General features: G+C 35.4%; 1 protein-coding gene across 18 annotated transcripts in view; it reads right to left on the bottom strand.

The window, feature by feature from the left end:
• Positions 1 to 22,365, bottom strand: part of UNC80 (unc-80 homolog, NALCN channel complex subunit) — a 211,550-nt gene that overhangs the window by 127,237 nt on the left and 61,948 nt on the right. For all 18 annotated transcript variants that reach the window (XM_073218177.1, XM_073218174.1, XM_073218173.1 and 15 more), the window contains exons 20-22: positions 21,633 to 21,739; positions 20,172 to 20,268; positions 13,906 to 14,078 (exon numbers count right to left, since the gene is read on the bottom strand). In XM_073218177.1, the coding sequence (XP_073074278.1) occupies positions 13,906 to 14,078; positions 20,172 to 20,268; positions 21,633 to 21,739 (377 nt within the window). The remainder of the gene's footprint in view (positions 1 to 13,905; positions 14,079 to 20,171; positions 20,269 to 21,632; positions 21,740 to 22,365) is intronic.

Raw genomic sequence — 22,365 nt, forward strand, 5'->3', positions numbered from 1 at the left:
CCCAAGTTTCCTTCGTATGCTACATCTATAGCTTTTCTTCTTCCTTCCTAATTACAACCCTTAAATAGATTTCGTGCCTCATATCGAATTTACCGAGTATCATAATTCCTCCAGGTGGTAAAGATACCTTGAGACAAGTGCTGGGCATAGAAGTCACAGGGCATAAATCTGCAAAGAAGTAAAAAGCTAACCTTTGCAAACAATATGGCTTCTCTCTCACTTACCAACTTTACATTTCCCTGTATGGCCCCGGAAGATGACTGGTTAGCCAGAGACGGGTAAGATTCCTCAAGGGAGGAACAACCTAAGACAGGCACAGTCGCAGGGGGGCCATCAGGTGAGAATTTGGGGATCAACAGAGGTGAGGCTCAGAACCTCACCGCCCCTGCTTTGAGAGAAATCTTCTGCATCCGTGGATGTCTTGCTGCCCTTGTCTAGCCTGGATTAATACTTAGTCCATAGGCACACACCTGATCATCTGATCATCTACATTTGCCTTCTTACAGCACTAAACTATGTTTTCTACCTTTATCTTGCATCTACCTACCACTTCAGCATTTTATTAAAAATAAAAATAATAATAATAGTAGGAGAAATGGGGGATCAACATATAGATCAAGTACAAAAATCAAACGAATATTCATATTTGACCTGATTGTTTATAGGTCATATTGCATGATCAAAACCAAAAGTTTCTGTGATGACTGCCCTTGTACTGTTCACCATGTAAGAATTTATTCACTATGTAAGAATTCGTTCACCATGTAAGAACTTGTTCGTTATGCTTCAGAAGATTGGAGACTGACGAGAATTAGGCTTGAGATGGATTAATGATTGTACATTGAGCGTTGACCCCCCTATACTGAATTTTACTGTTGTTAACAACCATTTGATCAATAAATATGAGAGATGCCCTCTCAAAAAAAAAAAAAAATGGGACATTAATGTCATATAATGCTATTTTCTAAAACACAAACATATGATTACATCATTTTTCCACTTAAAGTCTATTACAGGCTCCGTCTACCTAATCATAAAATGAAGAAAGATATCCAACCTTTGTTATTTGACTCATTTCCATTTCTTTCCCCATCTCAAGTGCTCTATGGCCCAGTTATGTCAATCTGGTTGCACTCACCCAAATATAACATCTCATACCTCTACATATGTTGTTTCCAGGGCTTGCAAAGCCTTTAAACCCCTTTCCATCTGGCAAATTCTCAATTTTAAGATTCAGTTTTGTTACCTCCCATAAGAGGCCTTTCTCAATGCCTCCCCTCTTCAAGCAGGGTTGCTTGAACCTCAAACACACTGGATGATTCAAGTAAGTTAGTCCAATAAGTATTTTCTTACTGTCTACAACTTAAAGGGAGCCATAAAGAATGCCAGTAAGAAATATATTTATGTAAGGACTTAATTTTACAAAGCATGTGATATATTGCCACTACATACAAAGTTAACCCATGGGAAAAGGCAGAACAAGATGAACCCTAATGATGAGAACCTATCATTAATAAAAGATGGACATTAATGAGACTCTCTCATCAACTGTGTTGGTGCTAAGATGTGGTAGCAGAGCACAGGGATAGAAAGATAAGATTGAAAAGGGTCAAGTGACTTTGTGAATCAAACCTATGAATGTTGTGGTGCCATAACATACGGACTATTTAATTATTTTCTTGTATTAAATATTTATCTCAATAAATTTCTCAGATATGCTAATCCATGTCTGGAAAAGGCTGGAACATCCGTCTCTAAAAACGAATGCGAGACTGGAGGGCAAGGTGAATGATGCAAATTTGTTTATAGCCCATCACATTTTGACACCTTCCCAATATAAAGCAATGGGATCACAGGAAGACAGAAACAATACTGCTGGAATAACATTATGATATAAATCTTAGCTCATTCAGGATTAACAAGGGTGAACCTTAACCTAACTCAAATGCATGGGTCAGAAGATCTTTTTATTGCCTTTAACCATTAGATGGCACTGAGAGGATTAACAAAAGACACATGAAAAATTCAAATTGTGCTATGTGAAGTTTCTTACGGAGATTTGCTTGCTTTATGTATACAAAAATGATTTTATTTGCTTACAAAGCTCAAGGCATTTTGAATGAAGAGCAATTTCAATGTTCTCCTCTCAAAAACTTAAAATAAAACCCAGATATTATCAGTTCTTGGCCCTAGGAAATCCTAATCTACAATTTGGAAATGGAATTGAGATCAATATGAAAATAATTTCTATTAACTCTATAGCACAGCATTAAGGGGAGGGTTGGTTATTATCTGATGAATTTGATCCACATAAATTGCAAACTCCAGTAACTTCTGGAAATGTCACTGACTGCATTAAGGGGTGATGTCATGGAGTAACTCAAGTATTGGCTTTTTATTATACTCCTCATGCACTTGGTGGATAAAAGCAGGGTTGGTAGTCCTATATTCAAGATGGCACTGAGTAATACCAATTCTGGGGGTATTATAGTGTGTATGATACTGTACAGACAACTGGAGCTGTTGAGGACTCCACAATGCAAAAGATGCCACTGTGTACCTTGGTAGAAAACACTTAGCAATAGTACTGACTTCACAGTGTGTGTGAAAGAGCATTTAGGGCATTCTACAGTGAGTGTAGCTATGGGGAATTAATTTCTTTATAGGTTCCTTCCAACGTAGTTTAGAAAGTATTGATTTTATAGGCTTGGTTGTGGAATACCTTGGACAAAGGATTCTTCCTGGACAAAAAGGAAAGTCAGTTTTCCCTCTTTTGATGGAGCTCACCTCTTACAATTCAGTGCAATCTGAAGAAGCAGCAAGAAATGGAGGCATGACAGAATGGGTAGGGATGGATTCACATCACAGAGAAAAACAGCACAAATGGAGAAAAATGAATCAGAAGAAAGCTGCATGGATGAAAAGAACCAGAGAGTATCAGAGGCATAGTTACAGCTGAGCATCTAAACAAAATGTGATACCATTGGCATACCACAGAGAATTTTGCCTGTGGCCCTGAAAGAAAAGGAGGCATATTTCAATTTATTTCTTATTAACATGTCTGTCAGATCACTGTTTTATTTCCATAAGGCTACAGAGTTTTAATTCCATTATGTCATAACCTCATAGTTTTCAGACAAGCAAGAATCAATTTTAATGGGGAAGATGAAATATTAGGTTGAACCACATGGGATTTCTAAGTTTGAAGGTTAAAAACAGTCAAATACTAAATAAACAATTTCATGTGGCTTGATCTTACATAAGGTGTTCTCTTCACTGGCTACAGAGTTGTCCAGTTTAAATTATGAAATGTCATGAGAATGTCCTTATGCAGCATGGATTTCTCTGACATTCTATAACCAGAGAACTTCAAGTGTCAGGTTACTTTATTTTGACTTCCTTTGTCTTTTCCTGCATTTTATAAGATCACTGTGTATGCTGGATGTTTCTTTATAAAAGTGAAGCAGAGAATTGGACTACTAATTCAAATGGCTGTGCTGTATTTTGCCTGGGGACCTAGAAAATATTGTTACCAAGACATGATGTTTAATTGAAGGTTATAATTGCAATACATTCCTCTCCCCAAAGGACTATAGCTAAACTTATTATGTGAGAAGAAACTCTGACTGATCTTGAAAACTCATATAAAAACACTGGACAGGAACTAACTGTTTGTAAAGACTGAATATTTTATATTGGCCCCTGGGGAATTACATAATATTTTTGTTGCCTTACAATAAAATAGCTCTTGCTGGTCCAGGATACCTATTTATTTAAAACTAATGGGCACAGTTATTGTGAGTCTTAGTGTGCATTGGAACCTCATTTGCTAGAGGGCATGTGCTCGTGAGTCAGTATTACCTAGCCTGTATTGAATTCTCTGTGTGACTGAGATCATTAACTGACAGGCTGCTTCTGCCCGTTCCTGCAGTAGCTTTAGACAACTGAAATTCAGGTTAGAGGCAGACATTATTTAGTATAGGGTCTTGATGGCTAGTCATTTTAACACTCAGATCATGCTGATATTTCGGGCAAGTATTTTAAAAACCAAACGAGGACTTCTGTTTCTGACAATATGCTGGATTAGGTATGAAGAAAAGTAACTTTTGGTTTAGATACCTAAAAGTGTTGGATAAGATATCTAAAATTTTTCATTTTGCTTTTGTTTATAACATGAGATAATACCCCATTGGAAAGTAGAAATTGCAAGAAAGTGCAATTCTGGGGTACAGGGATTGGGAAGGGTGTGAGCTAGTGTAGGAATATTTGCCCTGATATTTTCTACTGCTTACGGAGTATCCAAGCATGGGTTTTCAGTGGATCAGAAGTTTAATATCTGGGCCCAAGTAGAGTAGGAGGTCAGCCATACACTCCTCCATAAAGTTAAGATCCCAGGTGGGAGCCTCTTCCAGTGGATGAATAAGAGGCAAGATCTGCCTCATAGAAGTAGAGTTGCCTGACTAGGCTTGGCTCTTGGTAGAACTGAGTGAATGAATGAATGAACAAATAAACACATAAATGAAAATAAATAAATAAATAAATTCTATTACGAGAACTCCTAAAGAAAATTCAACATTTTCATATAACCTTGGCTAGAAGAGGCACTACTTCCGAGATCCGTGCTGCCCAAACCTGATCTAATCTGTTTTACTCTATGCATTGAGTTTTAAATGTCAAGTACTGCATTTTTTATTCATTCTTTCATAATAATTTTAATGCTGACATTAATCTTTAAATGTTTAAAACATAGTTTAAACAATGATCTTTGGTTGGTGGTATTTCCAGGGGCCTGAGAAAAGAAATGGAAATTCTCTCTGAATGAAAACTTTAAACTGGAACTTGTGAACTCTTCAAACTTGAGTGTGTGTAAGAGTCCCTTGGGAATATGGATAGGACCCCCATCCCCAAAGATTCTGATTCAGTAGATCTGTTGCAGGGCCTGAAAATTTGCATTTCTAACATGACCACAGATGATGCTGATATCGCTGGTCTGTGGAATAACACTGCTTTTAACACAGGTCAGAAAGAATTCCCAATAACTAGAGAAGGCACATTTTTTATAACCACACATAAGACATATGTAAAAATTGATAATGTTCATAAAACAAGTCTAAATTAATTCCAAAGAATCAATATCTGAAAATGTAGTTAGAAATCAGTAACAAATGGATACCTAACAAAACCCTGGAATTTATAAACTGAACACACACATCTAAGTAACCCATAAGTCAAAAGGAAATAATTAAAGAAATGAAAAGTTACTTAAAATACTACCTGTCAAAATTTATGGCATGTAGTTAAAGTAGGACTTAGAGGGAAATTAATAGCTAAATGATCAGTTTTGAAAACAAAAAAAATAAAATTATGAGCTAAGCAATAAACTAAGAATAGTACACTGAATTCAAAGCATGAACAAGGAATAAAAATAAAAGTAGGAATTAGTGAATTAGAGAACAAAGATACCATAGAAATAATCAACAAGGTCATTAAAAGACTACAAAACTGACAAATATATTGCTAGACTAATCAAGAAAACAAAAAGGGAACAATTTTAGGAATAAACACAGACAAAATAACTACAAATGCTGTGAAGATTAAGACAAATAAAATGTTATGATCAGTTTTATGCCAACAAATATGAAAGTGTAGGTGAAACTGACAACTTACTGAAAAATTAAAATTACTTAAACTGACTCAGGAAGAAATAGAACTTTTGAATAGTCAATTCATATCTGACTTCAATTTGAATTTCAATTATCTCTAAATTTACCTGTGGACTCAATGTAATTCCAAAAATAAACCAAGGGATTTTCATGGAACCTTAAAAACAATTATAAAATTCCTGTGGAAGGCCAGATGTCAAGAATATCCTAAGTGATATCAAAAGTTCCAGCTATTAAGACAGAGTAGATTAACTCTGAGTATACAGAGAACAGAACAGAAAAAACTTAGAATCACACCCAGGCATGTATGGAAACCTGACACGTGATTAAGATGGCACTGCACATCAAAAAATCAAGTATAACCTAGCCAATCCATTGTACTAGGATAGTTATTTTTCCATGTGAAAAAGAAGAAAACAAAGAAAATAAACTCCTATCTTATATCATTCACACAGCAAATTCTAGTTAAAGACATAAGTGTGAAATGTTAACTTTAAAATCTTAGAGGAAAATATAAGAATGTATTTATTAACTTGGGATTTTTTTAAAAAGACATAAAAATGTTAGCCATAAAAGAAAATTTTGATTAAATTACATTAAATTAAAATTTTATCTTCATTAAAATATAGCCACTAACTGTCTTGTATAAACAGAATGTATATCACAAATAAGTAGAGTCTAACGGCAAAAAATTAAATGTCACATATCCACCACATACATTAAATTTCCAGTTTCTTTAAATTACCCTGTATTTCCTCCCCATATCACACACCCCTGCCTCCCAGCAGACACTACTCTCTTGAACTTTGTTTTAATTTTTCCTGTGTTTCCTTTATTTTACTATATGAGTTTGCAGAAATGAAAAAATAAGCCAAAAATTGTGAGATGATTCAATGTTCAGAACAGAAAATGGATTATTATTGATACTATCTATATTCTCTTTTAAAACTATCAATAAAAAGATAATCTTCCAATAAAAGAATGAACAAAAGACATTAATGGGACCTTTCACCAAAGTGATACATAAATGTTCATAAACCTATGAAAAGACATTTCAAACTTTAGGTTGAAATATAAAGTGTTGCTACTTGAATGCATCAGATTGGTAAAGATGATAATGTCAGACAATACAAGTGTTGGTGAGAACACAGAGCAACAAGAGCTTTTATTACATTGTTGGGACATGTATGTAACTGTTAAAACTACTCTGAAATAAGCTTTGGCATCACATAGTAATATTATGACTCAACAAATCTACTCCTAGGTAGATTTGGAAAACTGTTAATCAAGGCTCATATGCAGTAATATTCATGGAGGCATTGTTCAAAATAAGCCAGAATTTTGAAAAAAATAAAAAGTGTTTAACATACAATGGATGTATAAACAGTGGTATTTTCAAACAAATATCATTCATCAGTGAAAATTAATGTATTCATGCTAAGTGCATCAACAGGGATGAACTCAAACAATATTGGACAAGAAGAGGATAGCATGTTCTAACTTAAATGAATTTTTAAACTAGGCAAAACAAAGCAAAACAAAACAACACAAGGAATAGGGATGTAAGCTCATGTGGTCAAATAAAGTAAAGGAAAGTTTAAAACAAAGTTGAAGAGAGCACGGTCTTCTGGGAGGTAGGGTGTGTGATTAGGGGAGGAAATATGGGAGATTTTAAAGAAACTGGAAATGTCTTATTCTTTAAGGTATATGGTGGATATGTGACATTTACATTTTTTCCCTTAAAAGCTACTTATTTATGATACATTTTTATGCTACATAGCATAATTAGAATTAAAAAAAATTCAGTAACATAGGAGTACCAATAGAATCAAGTGAATAATTTGATGATTTAGTTTTGGTTAGTACTGAATCACTTCAAATTTTCTTATGATTCGAAAGAGAACAGAGTACTATTTTGCTCTGACAGCTCCTCTTGGGCATATATTCCTGTCTCCTTGAAGGAAGCTAATGTGCATCGATCATCAGGCACCCTTGTGACGGTAGGCCTCAAGCTGGACTTCATTTGGTGCCGTGCACCTGAATGTGTTACTATACCTACGGCAACCAAATGCCTCATTTTACCCAGGAGATTTTCAGTTTACATCTGTTCTAACTGGTATAATTATTGATTACATATCAATATATTTTACTCTCAAAAGTGTCTCAGCTTGGGTAAAAATTATATAATCACTCTTCCCAAAGCTGTCAATTTATGAGGCTATACAATTTAACCTGAATTAGATTCTATCCCTCCAGAGACTAGGGAGAATTCTATGATACCATTGATTTTCTTATATTCATAGAATTGTCCCTAAAGCAAACTGACATTGTTACTAGTGTCATTTATGCTAACTAATTACCAATAAGTTAGAAATCATGATCTCTGTAGATGTTACATATTCACCTGGATAAAAAAGAATAGAATATCTCATCTGAAATATATAGAAAACAGAGAGAAGTGCCTTTTATTCAAAACTTTAATTTTCCTATTTTTATGCTTGTAGATTGTATAAACTATCTAGAGATGAATCTTTTCTGAAACACGTCTTTAAAAATGCCTTACAGTTGCAGCTATTAAATTTATACTAAAGAGAAAGAGTGTGAGGAAGAACTGTGCTGGACTTAAAATTAAGCTAATTACCCCTTAGTGGAGTAGTCTTAGCAATGATGACAAGAGGATTGTTTAAAACAAAAACTTTCAGATTGTCAATGTTTTGAACATTGACATTTCTAGTATTTCTTTCATTTAACAATACTTTGTAATTCTGAAGAAAATGGAAAACTTAAAAAAATCTTATTTATATTCTATAATTAAGGCAACAATACAAGGAAAACTTTTGAAATAAAAATTACATCATCATGCAAAAATTTGTATTGAAGCTGCACTAAAAGATAAATGCAACATCCAACAAAAGCAAACGTAAAGGGAAGATGGGAGAAAGTATTAGGTTGGAATCTGATGATGAACTGAATGCATCTATTTTTTCCCTCCTCTCCCAAATCCTATTTGATGAAATGGCAGAATCTATCATCACTTATCCATTGATGCCATTAATATCTACATCTATGTCTCTACATAGCTCTATATTCATATTTCTATGTATATTTACACACATACACGCATATGACTAAAACCACAAATGCATTGGAAAACATAAAAAATATTATAAATGTGAAGCATTTCTGAAAGACAGGAAGCAGATGAAATTAGATATTAAGTGAAGCCAAATACAGAGGAAACAAAAGCTAAAAATATGCTTAGCAACCTGAATGTCCATCAATATATGAGTCGATAAAAAGATGTGGCACATATGTACAATGGAATAGTACTCAGCCATAAAACAGAACAAAATCTTACAATTTGTAGAACATGGATGGACCTAGAGGGTATTTTAAGTGAAAAAAGTTAGACGAGGATAAATCTCACTTACATGTGGAATTTAAAAAACAAATGAACAATAAAAACAGAAATAGACTGATACAGAGAATAGACTGGCAGTTGCCATAGCGGAAGGGGGATAGTGGGATAGATGAAATAGGTAAAAGGAGAAAAAAATAGAAAATCCTCGATATCTTGATCAGGGCGATGGTTACATGAGTATATACACATATCAAAAGGCAGCAATCTGTACACTAAGATTTGTGCACATTATCGTATGTACTTCAATTAAAAATTATTTTAAAAATACATTTAGCAGAAGACAGTTTGAAAATTGGAGTAATTGTGCAGAGCTCCTAACCCAGATCAACAGGTATGAACTGCAGCTGTCACAGCTGCACCAATGACAGCAAATACAGACTGTCATTTTGGTTCATGCACACAGATCATTTCCTTTCCTGTCAACCCACTTCTCAGGATCAAAAACCTGTCAACGAGTGACTTTGGAGCCTTCACTTTTCTATACCTGAGAAACTGAATTTAATTGTTCCTTATTTGGGGACTGCTTCCTGGCTTGATTCTTTCCTCTCACATAAATAATAAGCTACTGATGTGAAGGTGCTTTATAAACTATCAAGTGCAATGAAATGTTATTATGTCATCATCTACCACCACCACTACCAGCACGGCCACCATCATTAGTGCCACGACCTAGTCCTTTCATTCAGCCAGCCAGCTCTGCCTGGATTCTAAGTGTCCACTGGGTTCCTTTAATCCTTGATTGATTCTGACCTCTGACCTCTGTACACTCCTTGGCAGTGTACATACTAACCACCCACTTCTTGAGTCTCCTACACTGGCCTCCATTGAATCTAGTCTAGTGGCAAAGAACTCATTACTTTCCAATGTGGCTATTTGCTCACGGGCCATCTACAATGATCAGAAAATGCTTCTTTGAGGCTTAAAAGACACCACTTATAAGCATCAAAAACCCCTGTATTTCTTACCGTGATATTTACAAGATGGAGAAGGACAAACAGGGCCCGAGAAGGTTCCACAGGAAAGGAAGAAAGGAGAATATAATGGTCTGGTAACTTATTATCTGGCCTTATTTGGGGGAAGTAAAATAAATCTTAAATTAGCAATGGATTCAGCCCAACTTAATGGTAGGAATCAAGCAACAGTCAGGAATAGAGTATACTTGTATCTGGAAAGCCCTATATCCTTGGAAACTCTACGCATTACAGCAGTTAGAAATCACATAGGTATGGAACCATTTGATGACACGGAATGAATCTCAACACCCAAGAGATTATCAAAGTATTCATCAATATGCTTAAAAATAATCTGCATTCAGAAACTAGTATTAGTTTGTTCTATTGGGATTTTTTCAAAATTTCAAATGCTTTCTCTTTGTGACAAGCCTATTTCTCCCTTGCCCACATATCTTACATAAACCCTAAAAGCTTTCCATGTAGGAAGCATTTATTCCTTTTGTTTTTATATCTTCAATAAATGTTAATAAGATCATATCAATTACTTAGGTTGAGTCTCATTTGGTCAGTGACAATGCATTAATTGAGACTTAGTTCTTAACATTTTTGGTTTCATAGATGGGTTTTGGGGGGAGTACATGAAACTTCTAATATTATAAGCTAAATTTTATATACGTACACTTCTCTCGGGAGAGTTTCCATAGTTCTGATCCAATTCTAAGAGTCTACATCCCCAATATGTTAAGAATCACTGGTTTAGAGGGTGAATATGTGGTGCAAATCTTTAAAGTTTAAAATCTACAATATTTTTCCTGTTATGAATTCATCATGTATTTAAAAGAAACCTTCTAAAAAGATTCAAATGTTTCTGGATCATTAAAAATCATTCATAGTCTTCTTAGGTATGGAGACCATACATATTTAAGGATATTTTCAACTTACCAAGCGATACTCACTATGATTGATTTAAAGACTCTTTTTTTTTTTTCAGAGGAAACATATGATATTGCTCAAAGTCCTGAATAGAATCAGAAATTCTGCTCTGAGCCTAGTTTTAGAACTGACTGGTTTATATGACCCTGAGCAAAGTCACATCAGCTCTTGGAGCTTTTGTTCTCTCCTGCAGAAGATGCATAAATGAAAAGAGCTGCTCACATATGTATTTACATGGAGATTTCAGCTCAGGATCTCTGAAAGAGTGTGTTGTCTAGACCTTTCCACTGAGTGAAGGACAACCTGTTCTCTCTCTCATCAGGTTGTCCAAATGCTATTACCCTGTAATTTTCTAATTTGTATGGCCAGCTGTGCCTATAACCTTCTCTCAATATTTCAATGATCAGTTGAAATAATATGATTTGTTATCGTTTTCCTTAATCTCATTAGGCAGTTGCTTGAGAAAGCGGATGCTTTGCATAAAATCTTCCGAAGTAGCTGTGACCTTAGGATTGAGACAAAGATGGACATGACAGTCCCTTTGGAAAGCCACACCACCTGTAAAGTGCTATTGCACAGTTGTTATCATGTATTTACCAACTGTTCCACTAGCTTCTGTCATCTTTGCTTTCTTAATCACATTTAAACCATCAGGTGTAAACTATGATTTCATTATTTTTTCATGTTTTAAAGTGAGTTCCTCCAGTGATCTCACATCAATTTTTTGAGAGAGTTAACATGATGAATACAAAATATAAGGTTTTTGGAGACAGTCCTAGATCTAATTTGACTCTATCCTGTGCTGGCTTTGTAGCCCTGACCTGTGAGCTGGTCTCTCTGAGCTTCAATATTTTCCTTTAGAAGCACAGTAGGCACGCAATAAATGTTGATTATTAGTTAACCTCAGAGTACTGCACACTAAGAAGTCTGGAAAATAGATAGCTATACAAATATAATTTTCATAAGGAAATGTGCAAAATAGGTGAAGCCCTTCAGGCATGTTTTGTTGCATTATTATTAAAAGCAAGCAACATGCCTGGCACACAGGAAGCCCTCAATGGACATTGGTTGAGTTAATTGACAAATTATTATATGGCAAGTATCTTGTAAGCCATACTGACTCCAGGTTTTTTAATTCCACCACTCATGGCGTTTGATATAATTGATACATGGAGAACTTGTCCATGACTACATCCAGTTTCAAAGTTACTTACACTCACGGAGAGGCCAAAGAATGCTCTACTCACCATTACTGCCCCTCGTACCCTGTTATTCCAAGACGTCTTTCTCTTCCCTAATCACATCCTGCTGCTTCCACTCCTATCAACACCATGCAGCGGTGTCTGATCTTTTACACCCTGTCAGTATTTTCTAGTCATTGCAAATCTGAAAGTTACAGGATTTTAAGGACGTTTTAATGAGCAAGTAAGATGGAGCACACTTTATTGGCTATTAGTATTTTTGGTGAACTGGCTGTTTACATATGAACCCATTTTTTAAAATGTTCAACTGTTTGTTCTCTTATTGTTAAACGTATTTATTTTAATCTGTTCCTTTTGGAATAGATCAAGATGTGATTGGGAAGAATCATGCCTGACTCAAAGGAGTGACTCTTCAGTTAGAAAACAAGGGATTGGCCCCTTGCTTTGTGGAGCTCTCCAGATTTAGACAGGCACCTTGTTGTTTATTTAGTTGCCCCCACCCCCACCCCTGCCTCAGCTCTCCTGGAGGCCTGGGACTCCACATTTCACAGTCACCATAGCATATATCAACACACATTGACCATTTTGGAATTTACAAAGTATTTGTAAAGGCCAATATCCAGGAATGGGAAACTGACCAAAAAAATCTTAAATAGTGACAAGTGATCATTTTGGGTGATTGCAGTAGTATTTGTATTGCAGGCTTAAGTGAAGCCACATGCCTTGCTGGTTACTAATATCCTGAAAGCAAATGCTGCAAACACCACAGAAAAATATCATAAATTACATCATAAGGTTTGGATGATGTTCCAAGGTAAAATATGGGGGTCAGTGGGCACTAATTCATGTGTTGTAAAATCTGAAAAAGAGATCTTTTATAGGCAGGCTTAAAGTTTTTTGTTGTATAAAAGTCTACTTTAGTTTTTTAAAAGAGAAAATAAAAAACTAAAAAACTTTCATTTCATCATGTTTCTTTGGTATTTTGTGCCCAGTATTTTATGTTATATGAAGAATTTATTAGACCAGAAGGCAAGAAAAGGAAATTGAGAGACTGATTTCAAAACTTACATCTGGGTCCAGTTAACCTGACAAAAACATTTTTTAAACAAAATCCACTTACACTCTTTAATCCTTTACATGTGTATAATACTATATAAGGTTCAAAGCACTTCTGTGCAACTAATTTCAATTGCTCCTTGCTTCATATTTTTCCTCTAATTGATAGATAATTAAACCAAGACTCAGAGAGTTTCAAGGTCTAATACATGACAGAGCATAGACTAACAAAAATGGAATAATAATAATGGCCTACTTATTGAGCAGTTACTATATATTTCAGGCACTATGATGAGGACTTTATATCTAATATCCCATTTAATTCTCACATCAGTCCTAGGAGATAGGTTTTATATTATTACTACTCCTACTCTCATTTTACAGAGGTTCAGCTAGTAAATGTCAGAGTGATTTTAACATAGGCAGTCTGATTCCATAGGACTCATATATTTTTAATCATGGGGCTACACATTCTACTCCCCAGATCATAATTATTAAGATTTTTCCCCTTCCTTCTCACCTCATCACCTTTCTTCCTCCTTTTGCCACTAATGCTAAGAAAAACAAACAAGAAAACATAATTGCAGAGTTAGCATGAATATTAGGGGTTCGTGCTTCCCTCCATTAACAGTTAATTGGAATGAGGACAGAGCGGGGAAATTCTTCCAACAACTTACAAGATCCAACGCGGCTGCCAGGATGGATGCATCGGGAATTGTCCCTGGCTCACAGCAGTTTAACAGAAATTGAAAGCGCTTCATGCCTTGTCGGATTGCTCCCAGATTCACCACGTTTTTGCTTTTTCCACCATCTTGGTTGGAAGACAGATGGTCATCGAAACTGTGGCAGCCTGTAGAGGTTTTTCCACAGTGAAGGAATGAAGGAGAGAGAGTGTAACGGACCACAGATCGAAAAGAGTTTCAAAGTTATAACAATGCGTTTTCTATAGTGTTGGCCTGAAAACTTTCCTTCTGACTCCACCTTCTTCCTTTTCATCCTAATGCTCTTGATTTGGACCCATTCTTACTTTGGGGAATCTGGAGACACACGGAATATGCAAACGCAGGGCTTTGCATCAGTATTTAAATACAGGATTGATGCTTTTGCTACCAAGTTTCATCTCTTATACTGGCAAAGAGCTCTTGGAATATTTTAAATGATTCTTCCTGTAATCAACAACTAAATTCTATTTTTATGGAAGATACAATCACTGGGTAATTTTAGATATGTTATATAAATTGATATCAGGGACAATAACTTGGTTTCTCAGTTACAATGTAAAGAATTACTGACCCTTGGAGTGGTAAAAGGTAGAAGAGGTTTGTCATTTAATTCCAGGAATTCCAAACCTGCATGTGCATCAGAATTATCCAGGAAGTTCCTGAATTTCAACCAGACTTTCCGAATCAGACTCTTTGGAGGTGGAGTGTAGAATTTCTGCTTTGTAAAGCCTCCCAGACGATAATGATGCAGCCAGCCTGACCCTGCACTGTGGCCAGAGGTTTGGGAACCACTGATCTTTCCCCACTTATTTTTCTGTAATTAAGATGCCTATGAATAACTCTGCAGCTTAATAAAATACAGAATTGTCAGGTCTCATTGCCAGAGATTTTGATTCTATAGGTCTGGAGGCTATGTATATTTTTAACACACTTTGCATGAGTTTGGTGCAGAAGTCTAAGCATCACACATTAAAGAAGAATGATACAGAGTATTGTTTTTCATCATTTATCCCCAGATACTTTTTAAAAAATCTAAATATCTCATAACTTTTCTATAGCTTCTAGCATATATGTTTTACATTTTTCTTATATTAGGTTATTATGCTGAATATCATTTGTAAAACCAGGATCAAGCCCCTTCTCATGATTCCGAAATGTACCTTTGACATCTAAGACTATATTCGCAGATGAGAGTCACTGATGTAGAGATTCTTAATTTCTGCTCACACCATTCATTTGCAATGTTACCAACTCCTGGTCCCCATTGAGAAGTCAGATCTGGCTTCCAGAGCACCTCTTCTGTCAAGAATATCCTGATCCCTCCCACCCATTGTACCACTTTACTACCTGTGACCTTAGCACAAAGGTAAATGTGTGTATGTCTGAAATTTATTTTAATACCGATTAAAAATACATAAAAGATAGATGAAACAGAGAAAAATTGTGATCACTACACTGCAAATGGGTGATGTATATTTGGAATCCATTGGACCATCCTCTTTATGTTTTGTCTACATTTGGAAATTTTTCATAAGTACAAAAGATGCCTTAGAATATAATTAAAATCATTCCCCAAAATTTGTTCCCATATTTTAGTCCTTATGGGCATGTCTCCTTTTCAGATGCAAATATTCCATATTTAAAATTCTATAATCAACACCTTCAGTATTTTTTTCCCACTTAGTATAGCATATTTTGTACCAGTTGCAAAAGGAAGTAGCACAAGAAGAATCTGATGGTGGAAAAAATTCAGAAGACAGAATTTTAAATGGCACCAAGAGGCTCAGATAAAGCTATAGATAGGGAACAAACACTTCTTGGACAGCCCTATTTTTGGCAGCTTCCTTTCAAAGTGCTGTTCTATTTACTCACTGGGATTACCAAAGCTACCAGAAGAAGTAAACCCCATTATTTTTCCTAGCCATATGTCATTTTATTAATGATTTTTATACAGCCCTTTAACAGTTATACAAAGCTCATCCATGAAAACCATTATAACCTTAACAGCCTCTTAAACTTGGAATTTAAGATAGACCTCAAACAATAAGATTTTTCTTTTTTAGTGATTCAGTTATTTTATTACTTGTTACTATAACTAAGATTCAAAATACATTAGGTGATAACAGCCTAAGATTTGTAACAGAACTAATATATGACAAGAAGGATGATCAACAACAAGTGTATTCCTATTCAACCAAAACCTATTAAAAATAGTTGCCGCTGTCTTATTAAAGGAAACATCAAAGTGTTTCATCATTGTTTTCAATATTTACTTGACAAGACAACTAATTCTGAGATAGATATATTCAATATTACTAAAGGAAGTACCATTTTGATCAAAAGAAATTCAGACGCAATGCTGTTATGAAGTGTTAGAATAATGATGAAGAGAGAGAAGTGATTAAAACAGTCTTTGTTAGAAAGAACCTGTATTCTTTGCTTCATGGAATGATGCACATTTATTACAGGTATGAAAATCAGCAAAATTCTACAAGCTCAAGAAGTAAGAATCATGCTGAAAATAAAAGCTATTCAGAATGGAAAATTTCCATTGTATATACATACAGCATTAATAAATAACAATGTATTTGCTACCATTTTTGATCACTTAGTATATGCTAGGTATTATAAGAAATATTTTATAACTTATTTTGTTTGCATTTTGTAACAGCTTTGTAAGATAGGAACTTAAAGATGGCTTTTAAAAGGAAAGAAAGAGAGAAAGAGCAGTGAAACAGAGACAGAGAAAGAGAAGGGACCGGATAAGTAGCACAGTCTAAGTTCATGCAATAGGAAGTTGTAAAGGCACGATTTCAATTCAGACTTAATGAGCGCGAGTCGGCACTCTTACTACTATGTCACATAAACGTGGAAGGAGATCAGTGCTTTAAGTCCTGCTAAAGGTAGTGATTATGTCAGGAAAACTTAGTGTAAGAAATAAATCAACACTGTACATATTACAAACTGACTGTAAAACTGTACCCTGCTGGTGTTCCATACTGTAATATGAAAAGAACTGTTCAAAAATAATTCAGCTGCAAAATGTATCTCTTTTTTACCAATCTTTTATATAAAATCTTTAATATAAATGAAAATACAAGGATGTCTCTTGGCTTCCTTAGCCATAATGATTAATTTTGTAGTTTCAGTATATTTTAGTTGCATTTATCTACTGTTAATGTTAATAAATTTAACATTAAATTTACTAAGATATAATATACATAAAATGCATATCTTATAAGTTGTTAAATTCAAAAAGGGGCATTTCAAAATCTAGTATTTCTTGAAACAGCCTTTGCCATAGAGTTCATGGCAGAGCTGAGCACATGGAAGATATTAAGTACACTTTGTTGATCAGATGAAAAAAACTATTGCATTAATTAATGAAACACCTTCTCCCAAACAGAAACAATGTGATTTCTAAAATGGAATATTTTTAGTGAATATGAAAGCAGAAGAAAAAGATGCTGATTCCAAAGATAATTTCAGTTCCTTTAAATGCTTGGCAGACATTTTTTTCATTAAATAATTTTTTTAATTAAACAATTTTTGAGATTTTAAAGAAATTCTATTTGCTATTGCATTTTATTTTAGTAAAGTTTGGGTACTACATTTAAATTGAGGGCAAAAATGTTTGATGTTTGCTATCTTTAGCCACTTCAGAGAAGCAGAGAAAATATGTCATTAAGTTAAAGTAATTTAAATGAGAAAGATAAAGACAACAAATCTATAATGGATGCACAGGGATCACTATACCCATAGACTGCAAAATTAAAAAAAGAAAAAGAAAAAGCAGTCTCAAAGAAAGATGTTAACATGGCCAAAGGCAGCAGTTATTGCAAAATACCATGTACTAAGATTAGCAGATAATGTTGATTGGGTTTTTTCAGAATATCTGGGGATACCTGTCTTCCACAAGAGATTCCAAAGGATTATCTCACACAATAGTTTGTATAAGTTTTAATAAGATAGAGAATATGGGCAAAGAATGATGATAAATAAGCCATATGCACTTGCCAGTCAAAAACACATACAATTCTAGATATCAGTCCCAGATGTTATGGTTTTATCTTCAGAGACACAGAAAAAGACTGTATTTCAGGTTTTGCTGATACAAACTCACCCTAGAATCAGGCTTTATGGATATTCCATACCAAGTTTTTTGTATTTGTGAAGGGAATATAAAGAATATATGAAAGGGATGAAATTTATAGTAATAGTGGTAAAAACCCTACAAAATCTAGAATGAACTAAGGTTTATGAGAAATGCTAATGACACCATATTTGAAGCAATAGTAAGAGTAAAAATAATGGTCCACAACATGGAAGGGGATGTGCGGGAATCAGAAAGCAGGTAAACAACTCAGTGATTCTTCCATCCTTTCCACCAAGGAGACAAATTTGCAGAAAAGCTTCAGAAAGATGGCACCAAATGTGAGAGATCCTGCTCTCTGAGTTGAAGCCTCCGTTCCATCAAATTACACTCTCATGCCTAGAAAGAACTAGAGATGTGCTAGAACTAGTCAAATGACATTCAGCCGACATACACACAACAGGAGAACTTACTTTCGCTCCACACTTCATTCTCAAAAACTGCCACAAAAACCTACAATACTGATAGTTCTGAAAACACTAGAGATGTATGCCTCTAAAATATCATGAGGAGCCGAAAGAGTACAAAAAGAACGAAAATGACAAAAGTCATCGTGGTCAGGAAGCTTCTTGAATCATAGACTAATCAGCTTGATGCATGCTCCAGCCAAATTCTGGAAGAGATCATTGAAGAGATAGGAACAGAAGTAATCACAGGAACCACCCTAATTTCACGAAGAATACATCATATTGAACCAAACTGTGTTCCTCCTCTGGATAGAGTTACAAAGTCATCAGTGAGACATTCATTGGTAAAGTCTGATGATGTTTTGGCACTTCGTTAAGTGGGAAAGCATTTGCTGATTGCTAGTAAGTTAAGTGTATGGTTGGCTGAAAAGCTGCACCCAGAAATTGTAAACTAACAAGTCAACTTGAAGTGTTCTAGGAATTGTATCTTTATAGTTTTCCTGTTTGGTAGTCACATCGGCTTGGATGAAAATAGGGAAATGTGTAAAGATGAAGCTTCATAGCAGAACTGGGGGGAAGAAAGGATTCAGAATTCAACTGGGTTTGGCTTCTGTCTCTTAATTTATTTATTGGGCAAGTGACTTAACTATCTCCCAAGTTAATGAAATAACACATTTTATTGATTTTGAGATGAAGGATTAATAATGGCTACATCAAAATATAGCATGATATTCATTCATGTGAAGGAGAAGTGGTAAAAATTAAGCCAAAGTTCAGTACAAGCCAACTCTGTGATGGAGAAGTAGATAATGCCATCAGACACTATCTGTTACACTGACTAAGGTCAAGTAAGGTGTTTTGTGTTTCACCTGCAGTTCCACATTTTGTAAAGCACATCCTCTAACTAGGATACATAGTAAAACAGAATCAGGATGGTCATGGATCTAGAGACTCTGCCATGTAAGGAGAATGAAAGGAACCAACAATGTTTAACAGCAGAAATGAGATCAAAAGAGAAAACCTGAAATGGACAACAGGTGAAACTAGCATTATGTGGGCATGAGTGTGTGTGTGTGTGTGTGTGTGTGTGTGTGTGTGTGTGTGTGCGCGCGCGCACGTGTGTGTGTGTGTGTTGCTATGGATGTCATAACTAGGATCAGCAAACCAAACTTATGGATAAACATGTTTTCAGAATGTAAGGAAAGACTTTCTAACAATTAAAGCTGTCTAGTTCTGGAACAGGTTTCTTTGTAAAATAATAAACTCCCCCTCAGTGCAAGTGTTCAGAAGGTGGTGGGCCACCTGTTTGGGATATAATGCACAGAATTCCTAAGTAGATAGGTGGGTGGATAAAATGATATGTGAAGATTCTTTAGCTCTTAGATTTTAACAAAGGGTAGATAGAAGCAGATGAGGCTGTCTCTTCCTCTTTGAGAACCCAGTGCCCACCGGAAAGGGAGGGACACAGGAGGACTTCCATAAATGCCTATTGAATCAAAGTGATAACAAATAGAGAAGCTATAGATAGTAATGCAGCACACATACAGGAAGAAATGAGTAAGAAAGCGATATGGAAATAGACAACAGACAATTTTATCTAATCAAATTTTTGTTCTATGTTATGAAAATTGGATGTAATTCTTGGACTGTGTGACATTTACCAAGACGCTTGAAGAAATTCTCCTCCTCATCCCTTCCATTTTCCATTCCACTCCCTGGCCCACCTTCAGAAAGCTTCACAGCGCTGGTGAATTTCACCTGAGGGAAAAAAGAAAGCAGTTGGATACTCAAATTCAAAGGCAATTATTTGTATTTATACTGACCTTTGCCTTGAAAAAATAAGTTGTTTAGAATATGAAGTTACTTCAGTTCTAACTTCCACATCTGGTTAATCAGTATCAGTTATTCCCATGTGCCAAAAAAGGCATCACTTCTAAGCATAATTTGAAAGAGGATCTTGGTCACAGATTGAAAGTGGAATAGTCAGGTACTGTGAAGTGACTTAGTGAATAGTTAAAATATTCTTGGAGTTTAATTCTGATAAAGTCCAAACTCAAATTCCTAACAGCAAGCCACATACATCCTTTACAAACAACATCACACTTGAGAATCAGAACAAAGTGAAAAATAGCCAAATAGATTTCAAATGTCTACGAAGGAACCAGGATAAATTAATTTGTGACATACACTATAATTCAAGTTCATTAACATGTCATTTCTTTCCCTAAGAATTCAGATGTGTTCTTGATCTTGCCCTTGGGCCAGGAGTGCTCAAAATTTTCAGCAAAGCAAGGGAGTTATGGGTCTCACATACTCTTAAATACTTGGCTATTTTTTAGCAAAAAGAATGTGAAGGAGGAATTAGAAGTATTTCTTCTAAATGTCTTGTCATGTTGTGACATTCTTCTTACAATTTCAAATGATTACTTTTAAAAGATAGAAGAAAATTGTATGGAGATTGGAAGAAGAAAGTACATAAGCAAATCATTTGTATACAGGGAAATCTAACTCTCATGATACAGTGAAAATTATAGGGACCAGGCTGTCAATCATCCACAGGGAAGCCTCTTGTAGGAAATGGATTTCGCTGAGAATTTTTCACCTTTTCCAAATAGTACACTACTTTAGTGCTTATAGTGTGAAGAAGGAATGCTTACCTGGAAAAGTCATCTTGAGTTCATCTTTTCAGTAGGGAGAATGGTTCAGATGGTAGAAAAAGTAGCGAATGAGGGTGAACAGGATGTGTGTCTGAGTGCTTTTTAATATGTAAAAGGAATCATTAAAGAATTACTGGATCCTTGGATAGCACCCTGAGATGTCAGGAGTTTCACATGTGTGTCAAAAGTAAAAAAGAGCTGGGGAAATAATATCTACATACATCTCTGTATTTGCATTTTAATTACCTATAAATTTTTTGTCACATTCTTCATTTTTTCCTACAATGGCCTACAACTTAGACATGTCAGTTTCTGTTGTCCATTTAAGCTTTCAGAAATGTAACTTGAAGACAGTTTCTTCAGCTCTTCCTTCTTTGACCCTTCCAGGTGTTTAGGCTTTCTCAGCCCTGACATTTTTCTATCAGCAACTCCAGCATCCTCTTACATAAGCCAGGTCCTGTTTACCTTGGAGCTTTGCCTGATGAAAGACAGGCGGTCCACAGAGCTGATGTCCAGGAGGTCCTCCACACCGTCTGCCAGGCCCGAGAGGGAGGACCGTTTCAGCCAGTTTCCTATTTGAAGATTAGACTATTATAACATTTTCTTCCAAATGGATTAATCAGAAATGTCACCGTGTGCCCAAGAAGCATGAAAGTTACATGGCTTGATGTAAATAGAAGCGAACACAAATTGTCTTCAAAATGTACATGCTTTGAGTCAAAATGTACATGCTTTGAATCAAAATGACCAGGATTGGACTATAACATGACATGATTAGGATCAGGACAAAAAAGAACCTGGGACTCTTTGGTGAATAAAACCATAATCCATCCAGTTCTCCTCAACAACTTTCACACCTTCCACTAAGTCCTGTTGATTTTACCTCCTAAATATCTCTCAAATCTGTCCACCTCTGTCTGTTTGCGTGGTCATCACCTAATCCAAGCTACCATTACTTATACCTGGACTACTAGGCAGCTTTCCATCTGCCTCTCTTATCCTCCCATGCACCCTACAACATATTTTCCATTCAGAGGTCTTTTAGAAAAAGTTTACTTGTTTCCGTTATTCCCTGTTGAACTTCTCAGCTGGGCTATATAGGCTTCAGCATAAGCCAATCTGACTCAAGGCCCATGGGCTCTGCTCCCTATTGCTCCACCATAGTCATGCAGCCACTCATCTCCTTGTCTCAGTTCTT

This window comes from Manis javanica, chromosome 12, assembly GCF_040802235.1.
Source record: "Manis javanica isolate MJ-LG chromosome 12, MJ_LKY, whole genome shotgun sequence".
Lineage (NCBI taxonomy): Eukaryota > Metazoa > Chordata > Mammalia > Pholidota > Manidae > Manis > Manis javanica.